The sequence below is a fragment of the Malurus melanocephalus genome, unplaced genomic scaffold, assembly GCF_030028575.1.
Source record: "Malurus melanocephalus ecotype Western Australia unplaced genomic scaffold, MMel_1.1 scaffold_567, whole genome shotgun sequence".
Classification (NCBI taxonomy): domain Eukaryota; kingdom Metazoa; phylum Chordata; class Aves; order Passeriformes; family Maluridae; genus Malurus; species Malurus melanocephalus.
In genome coordinates, this window is record NW_026623799.1 from 355,411 (window position 1) to 363,704 (window position 8,294).

An 8,294-nucleotide genomic window follows, 5' to 3' on the forward strand; every position below is an offset into this window, starting at 1 on the left:
GGCACTTGGGGCTCTCTCTGGGGACAGCAGGAGCCACCAGGACTGACTCATTGAGTGGCTGTCCCAGCCACCTCCCTTTCTGTAGGGAAAGCTCTGCTCCTTTTAGCTGCTTTGTTTGAGAAATTGTTTACAAAAATGCTCCAAGCTGTCAAGGGAGATCCTCAGCCATTTAGCAAGCTGACAGCCCATTCCTTCCTGGAAAAGGGTGTTAAAATAAACAAATTAGCAAGAGGAAAAAGGCAGGAGACTTTTGACTGCATGGTGGGGGATTGCCATAGGCCAGGGGAGGGAAGGAGCAAGGGGAGATTTGGGCAGGAATCCCCTGAGCCAGTCTCTCTCATTGCTGTACCTGTAAAGCAACAAAGTAGGTTCCCATGGAAACCTAGCGTGGTTCAGCGTACCCAAGGGGACATTCCCCAACATGTCCAGCATCAATGGCTCAGCAGGAGTGTCAGCCATCACATCTCCAGACAAACAAAGCCCAGGAAAAGCCACCAAGACGCCTCATGGGAGCTAAAATTTCACCAAAAGCATAAACAGCCRCAGGCACTCCAAGCACAGGGATGAGGGGTCTCTGCCCCCAGTAAAACGCTTTGGCTGGAGCTGGGACTGGCAGCTTTGGCAGCAATGCCCTCCTTTATGTGTTGTGTGACAATGTGGTGCTGGCAGAGGATGGCATGGTCTGCCCTCAGCTCCAGACCAGGCTGGGATGCCAAGTGATGCCCCAGCTCCTGAGAAACCAAGGCACAGGAAGATCTTTAAGCATCCCAAAGGATAATTAACACAATTAGTAGGATGATAGTATCACAGACTGGTTTGGGCTGAACAGGACCTTAAAGCTCATCTCATYCCATGCCCTTTCATAGGCAGGGACATCTCCCACTAGAGCAGGYTGCTGMAAGCTCCCAAGTGGCCTTGAACACTTCCAGAGGTGGAGCAGCCACAGCTTYTCCAGGCAAGACAGGAGGAGGGAATCCTGAGGAAAGAGGCTGAAGTCATTGTTCCCCAAGGCCAGGAGTTSTGACAAGTGCCGTGCCCAGGTGAGCACAATCCCCCATCTTGGCTGAGAGGTACAAGAAGTTGAGGATTTACAAATCTGGCAGCCCCATTCCACTCCAGTTCAATTATCAGCGATGCCTTTGTAACACTTTATAACACACAGGACCATCAGCAGCAAGCACAACTTTGGAGCTGATAAAGTCAAACTGATCTAATTCCCTTTCTTGACGATATAATTGGCCTGGCAGGGCAGCCAGGAGCACGGTGAGGTTTGGGCTCCATGTGCAGGGGGACTTTGGCTCCAGTCAAGGCAGSAGAGGTGGGATGACCTGTGGGTGGACGCTGTGTTTGCACACCCCACTGCCAGGAACAACAAGCTGAGGAAATGGTGAGCACTGGGGGCACAGCTCGTCCAGCTGACCCCAACCACCGCCATCCCAGGGTAAATATTATTCCAGCAAGAACCAAGGGCTCTCAAATATTTGTTTTGAGTAACTCACCCCCAGTAACTTGGTCCCCATGCAGGCTGAGCTCGAGTGAGGGCTGCCAGGATGGAGGCAGGCAGGGAGTGGGATACCAGCCCTTTATCTGGCAAAACCAGTCAGTCCCCAGCCCCAGGAGGGAGAAGGTGGGATTATGGTGCACTCAGGGCCAGGGGCTTTGACATCCCTTCCCAGGATGCTTCTTCTCCTGAGTGGTGATTCATTCCTCCCATGCCCAAAAGAGGCTGGCACCATGCCGAAGCTAGGTCGCACAGGGAAGCACAGCCTTCCTGGAACAAACTGGGAGCCCTTTAACTTCCCAGGGAGGAAGAGAGTGTGCAGCCCTGATTAGGAAAGGATTTCACAGCTTTCCTTGGCACTTTGACTGGTCCAAGCCCTTCCTGGCCACAGCCTCTCCCAGTCACCAGCAGATCTGCCAGGCACCTGAAGCCCAGAGAGACCCCTCAGTGCCTGACTGCCTCTCAAGAACCCTCATGGACCCCCAAAACCTTGAACAAAGAGGGAAGAGGCTCCATGCAGGGTGTGAGTTCAGGTACTGTGTCCCACAAACAAACCCCACAGCCCACCCCAGCACCCCTCACCAGGCATTGATGATGCCAGCACCTACCTGGACCTCCCGTGTGTGATAGGCAATGATGAGGCCCAACAGGATGACGGTGGAGAGGCTTATAAGGCATTTCAGGGCCAAGGAGAACATGGAGTCCTGCAGGGTGAAAGCAGGAAGGCATTAGGGGTTATACAGCTGTGGGACTGTGCTGGCACTGGACTCCACACCCAAAAGAAGGTGTTGCCCCCCAACACCTGCTCTTCCCATCCTCAACAGCACTTTTTTGCTGCTCCAGCTCCCCTCCAGGCAGCCTGACACAGTAGCAAGGGCACCATCAGTACTGTCAGCATCACTGGCACCACTGGTACCATCAYGGACTCTCTCTCTCCAAAACTCTTTTTCGATATTATTCGAAAGGCAGTTCCCAGCCTCCCCTCTAACATATGAGACACCCGTGCCCTGGCCCCATCTCGCCTGAGCCCAGTACTGTGRTATCCAAACAGATGATCTAACTAGACCATCCTGCTAATTAGCCCTATGAAGATTAAACCAGCCCCTGATTCACTGATGACTGAACTGGCAGGTSCCCAGGACCCTACTGGGAAGAGCAGGATTCACTGTCCCCTTTGGATGCTGGTAGRCTCACGTGGGTACCAGCCACAGAAGAGCCCCACTGATGTTTGGGCATTGCCAACCCTTCCCAAAGGTGTTATTCCTAAGCCAACCTGAAAATTGCACCCATCCCACAGCTGCACCCCATCCCTGGCACGCTGAGCCCTGGCACACTCATGGAATGCTCTCCTGGCTCCCCGGGGTGCTGGGCCAGCTTCAGCCTTGCTTGGCTCCCTCTCCCCAGTGTTCCTCGTCTCCACAGGGTGTTTGCATGCGGAGAAGGGACTATTTGCTGTGGAGGCGGCACCGCATTGTTAACAACTTGGCGCTGGCTGTGCAATTGTGTGGATATAATGGCTGGTGCTGAGAAACGTGCTGGGACTAAACACCAGCTATTAACAGGCAAACCCGGGGGCAGCATCATGCCAAGGCAGCTCTGGCACGACCCTTCCCAGTCCCTTTAGGGGCACCAACCCTGCCCGATGCACAGACACCGAGTGCCCCGCCTGGCAGGTGTTACATTCTGTGTTTAGGCAGGTGTTACATTCTGTGTTTACCAGAGCCTCCTGCCAGTGCTGGGTCTGAAGAGACCCATCAGGGAGAGCTGTTCCTGGAGCCCATTCTTGCAGCAAACAGCACGGGCACTTGGCTGAAGTGAGGCAAGACCTTGGCACCCATGGTGCATGTCCTGCTTCACCATGGGGGTGGCAGGATGCTCCAGGGGCCGTGGGAAACAGCAACACCGTCCCGTGGGCAGGAGAGGCCCTGTCCTGCCCACCATCGATTGGCAGGCAGGGAGCAGGCAAACCCTGGCCACGGTGTACTGCCTTCCCAGCTCAGCCCTGGCACCCTGTGGCTGTGAGCATGTGGTGGTGTGTTTGTGAGCATGTGTGGGGCCATGGGGCAGGGCTGGAGCTGCACTGACACCCCCAAATGCTGAATCGCACCCTGATCACACGCACTCCCACACTCGTGGTCGTGTCCCTGCCGAGGAGTTCTGCCTTCACACCRGGGTCCATTGAGTGGGGGGATTTATCCACASTCACCCACTGCTGCAAACGCAGCCSAGGACCTGCAGAAGCTGAGGCCAGGGACTCTGCTGCACCCTGTTGCTGTCAGCACAGCTGTCGGTGTCACCGTGGGSCAGAGGCACAGCAGCATGTCACAGATGCTGCATGGCAGCAGCGCTGACTCACAGGGTCTTCCCCGGCTGACACAGCAGCTCAGGCTGGTGGGGCCAGCCCAGCACGGGCAGCGCTGCTGCTGCCAGCTTGGCGAGGGTGGACAGTCGCCCTGGCAGCAGGCATGCAGGCACACGGAGCCTGGCAGGGTGGCCACGACTCAACAGGTAGCAGATGCAGGTGGGGGACAGTGATTTGGCTACGCTTCTGGCAAAAGGGAGTGGGAACCACCAGAAAAAGGCATTGAAGCATCCTTCTCCCTCAGTAAGGGTACCAGGGTTGCTGGCTTGGTACCAAGGCATGCCCCTGCCTCAGACACAGCAGTGGAACTGCTGCCCACAGCCCCCACACACCCACTGACCCTGGCAGCCAAGGAAAGACAGAGCTCAGGAACCCCCCACTCGGCACCTCTGTGGGGAGACAGCGGGGTCCCCCAAACCCACAGGATCCCCAGAGACATGCCTCCCTTCCTCCACCTTCTTTTCTCACTCTGTCCTCCCCGCTGCCCATGCCAGATAACGGCTAGAAGTGGCGAACAGCCCCTTCCCACCCTGCTCCTTCCCCTCCACGGTGCTTCCATGGCATGGGGACCCCCACTGGCTGCCCCCAGCTCCCTCAGCAGAGCCGTCCCGCTGACGCCCATGGGTGCYGGTGGGGGTGCCGATGCCTTCCCCTCTCTGGATAGGTATAAATAACATGACAGATGTCTATACAAAGAGTTATTCATATCGCTGCCAACCAGCGCAGCCCGGGAGCAGGAGCTGGAAGGGACGTGGGGGGGAGAATTATAAATAAAATGCACTGTCCTGCAAAAAAAAAAAAAAAAAGGGGGGGGAAAAAATAGCAGGAAGGGGTGTGGAGGAGGRGGAGGAGGAGAAGGAGGAGGAGGAGGAGGAGGAGCAGGAGGAAGGAAGGGGGTGCTTCGCTGCACCACCGAGGGCACAGGGCTTTGAGGAATACCCTGCCATGCCAGCAACAGGCACCACAGACCTCAGTGGGTCAGTGCCTGCTGCTGCAAGTGCATGGGGTGGCACTCAGCAGAGCACCCACGGTCCCCAAGTCCCCAACCAGGCGGTCACCCTGTCCAACACCTGTGGCTGCAGCATCCACTAAAGCTCTGGGAACACCCTGTCAGTCACCAGCCAGCCTGTCTTATCCTGTTCCACTCCCGATGAGCCGAACAGCTCCATGTTTATCCCGCGGGACACTAGATGGGGCAAATGGCTCCACGCTCACCCCACCAGGCACCATCTGGTGCCACCAGCCCGACACACACACACCCCCCTGGCCCCGTCGGTACCTTGGAGTAGAGCCCCCAGGAGAGCTCGGTCTCAATGACCATGACGACAATGCCAAACATGCCGAAGATGAGCGCGTAGTCGCTGAGGCGCTTCCTCTTCTCGAACAGTGCCCGGCGGTGCCCGAGCCGGTAGCCGATGTTCTGYGCCTTGCGCTTGGGCCCCTTGGCGAAGGTGCTGGGGGCCGGCCGGGCAGGCGGGCGGGTCGCACGGTGGGTGGCAGGCGCATGGTTGTCCTCGCGTGAGACGACAATTTCGGGGGGTTCACCAGCACCGAAGAGCTGCAGGGGTTGTGCCTCCGGCTCGGCCTCGATGAGGTTCCGTCGAGATGCGCTGAGTCGGCTCAGGGGCTTCATCACCCCCCCGCTGTACTTGCAGGAGCTCATGGCAATCTCGGTGAAGGGGTTGCTGTCCCGCCGGTGAACCAAGGGGCTGGGCTGCCGGTGCTTGCTGCTAGCCACCCCAGAGCCCGCTGGGTGGTCGCCGAGGTTGAGCTGGCTGCCGTGGCGGGAGGAAGGGTGGAGGGCGGCGGGGGCGGCGGGAGGAGGAGGAGGGGCCCGTAACGACCCGGGCGAGGAGTGCAACAGGCTGTGCTGAAGCGGCGGCAGCGCGGAGGACGGCGGCGGTGACCGTTCATCCCCCGGTAACGGGCAGGGACACCGACCATCCTCCTCCAAGTCCCCCACGCCCGAATCGTGGAGATGCCCCGATGTCTCCATGACGGCGGTACCGGCGCCGCTTTCCAGGGCACCGGTTCCGCTTTACTTGCCACCGGCCCCGTTCGCTGGATCATGAATGGGCGCCGTGCTCTCGCCGCTCTCGCCGCCGCCACCGCCCCCGCCGCTGCCGCTGGCCCGGCCCCGTAGCGCCATTGGCCACGCTGGGGCTCCCCGCAGGCTGACATCATCCCCGCCCGCTCCCCGCTTTGTATCTCCCCCCCATCACACCCCCGGCTCCTGCATCTCTGCGGGGTCGTTCGGGACTTGTAGTGCACCGGGTTGCACCAGGCACCGGCAGCGGTGTGCCTCGACGGACAAGTCCCAAACGATCCCCGTTTAACCCGCTAGGTTCCCCCACGGGCATCCCCYCTCCTCTTATATAATCCCCCTAAATCCCTTCACAGAGGCTGGAGATTACAAGCAGCAGCTGGAGCAGGTGTTCCCATCCTGAGGGTGGGTCACCCCATGGACAGGGGTGCGTGCGTGTCTCAGGATGTCCCCAAGGTTGGGGTCAGGGTAATTGTAGACCCAGAGTATGGGATATAGAGATATATAGGGACATAATCCCCCCTCATAACCCCCAGCCTGCCCAGGAACCACCCCCGCCCCGGCCGTGCCCAGCTGTTGCAAGAGAGGAACAGATATTAATGTAGGAGCTCGGGAAGAAGATAATCTGTAGGAAATTGGTTGCTGGAAACCCTATTAAAAGACAACATGAAACATCCAGCTGGTGACCCCTCCTGCCCGGACAGAAGGTAATGAACTGCACTTCTGCCCCCCAAAAGCAGGGAAACCCATGGTGAGAGTGTGGCAGCATCACCTCCATGTCCCTTCCCCAGAAATGAATCACAGCCCAGCACGGCAGTGGTTCTCAGTGTCAGAGCTTTATTCCAGAACAGGAAGCACTGGCAGGAGGAGGGAGAGATGCTGTGGGGTTGGGAGGGGGGCAATGCAGCCCCCAAGCCCCAGTGGAGAGAAATGGAGCTATAGACTCCTGTGGAGTGACTGCAACAGCACCTCCAGCTGCTCGCCCAGGGCCACCTCATCCCCATCATTGGTGATCACCCAATCAAAGGCCACTCCCTGGTCCAGGCCACACTCAGATTCAGCGTCGTCCACCCCTGGCAGCAGCAGAACCCAGAGAGGCCCCAAGGATGGTCAGAATTTGTCCATCTGTCCCCCCTACCATGCTCTCACCCCCCCAGAGCTGGGGGATTTGATCCAAAGCCTTTTGCTCCCACTGCCAAGGAATGGTAGTGGAGGCAGCAGACCTGTGTCCATGGGGTAATCCGATTTGGTGTCATGCTTAGGGAGGCTGCCCCTCACTTGCTCACCAGTGACAAAGACCCAGTTTCTCCTCTTCCTTGTCTCCTCAGTAGCCACCACCCGCACGGTCTGCACCACGTCCCCATAGACATCCCGGAACCACTCCACATCCGAGAGGCGCCGTGCATCGCTCACCACCTGCACAGGGGCTCCATCAGCACCCTCCCTCTGCCCCCAGTGCCCCTGTTCCACTGCCAAAAACTCACCCACACTGGCTGCARTGCCCCCTCCACAGCTGCCCGGCAGAAGAAGCCGGGGTCGGCGTTGCGCTTCTCCTCACCCCAGCGGATCATGTCCTGTCGGAACATCTCCTTGTAGTCGCTGGCGTCCAGGAGTCGCTGGAAGTCGAGCCCATGCTCCTGTGGGGAAGGGGAGTCAGCGGGCATGCTGGATCAAGCAGCACGGTGTGGCTCAGTACAGCACAGAGCACAAGAGCCTGGCACGATGTGGTACAGCATGACCGCGGGATGGCATAGCTTGGCGCAGCGTGTCCTGACATGGCTTGGTGTGGTGCAGCATGGCACGGCTCAGCACGGCATGGCAAAGCATCAGATGGCACAGCACGGTGTAGCATGGCATGAGCATGGGAAGGCACAGAACAGCAAAGCACATGCCCTGGCACAGCTCAGAGTGGCACGGCACGGGCGTGGGACAGCACAGCAAGTGGCAGAACACGGCACCGCCCGGCACAGCTCACGATGGTGCGGCATTGCATGTCACGGTTCCGTATGAGCGTGGGACGGCACAGCACGGCACGAAGTGTCCTGGCACGGCTCGGCAGGGTGTGACACGGCACCGTGGGGTGTGACACGGCTCGGCGCGGCCGCACTACCTTGGCGTACTGCTCCTTGAGSGGACCGGAGAGGCGCAGGATGGTGCAGACGTCGGGGCCCAGCCTGTGGGAGAGGGGTCAGCGGGACGGGCACTGGCACCGGCTCCACTCGGCCAAGTCCCGGCCTCCCCGTCCTCCCGTACCACCCCCGCCTCCCCATGCTTTCCCTGCGCACACCCCCGGCCCCAGCGCCGCCCCGCCCGGTACCGGCTCCGCAGCTCCTCGGCCACGAAATCCTTCCCCGATTTCCTCTTCCCGCTGAGAACCAGCACCGCGC

At 59.2% G+C, this 8,294-nt stretch overlaps 2 protein-coding genes across 2 annotated transcripts in view; both read right to left on the reverse strand.

Annotated features, from left to right (window-relative positions):
* Nucleotides 1-5,978, reverse strand: part of KCNN3 (potassium calcium-activated channel subfamily N member 3) — a 16,679-nt gene extending 10,701 nt beyond the window's left edge. The window contains exons 1-2 of the mRNA XM_057382434.1: nucleotides 5,143-5,978; nucleotides 2,110-2,205 (exon numbers count right to left, since the gene is read on the reverse strand). Coding sequence (XP_057238417.1) covers nucleotides 2,110-2,205; nucleotides 5,143-5,859 — 813 coding nt within the window. The 5' untranslated portion in view covers nucleotides 5,860-5,978. The remainder of the gene's footprint in view (nucleotides 1-2,109; nucleotides 2,206-5,142) is intronic.
* Nucleotides 5,979-6,723: 745 nt separating this feature from the next.
* PMVK (phosphomevalonate kinase) overlaps nucleotides 6,724-8,294 on the reverse strand; it is a 7,485-nt gene continuing 5,914 nt past the window's right edge. Inside the window, exons 3-7 of the mRNA XM_057382471.1 lie at nucleotides 8,225-8,289; nucleotides 8,018-8,081; nucleotides 7,392-7,544; nucleotides 7,194-7,323; nucleotides 6,724-6,980 (exon numbers count right to left, since the gene is read on the reverse strand). Coding sequence (XP_057238454.1) covers nucleotides 6,844-6,980; nucleotides 7,194-7,323; nucleotides 7,392-7,544; nucleotides 8,018-8,081; nucleotides 8,225-8,289 — 549 coding nt within the window. The 3' untranslated portion in view covers nucleotides 6,724-6,843. The remainder of the gene's footprint in view (nucleotides 6,981-7,193; nucleotides 7,324-7,391; nucleotides 7,545-8,017; nucleotides 8,082-8,224; nucleotides 8,290-8,294) is intronic.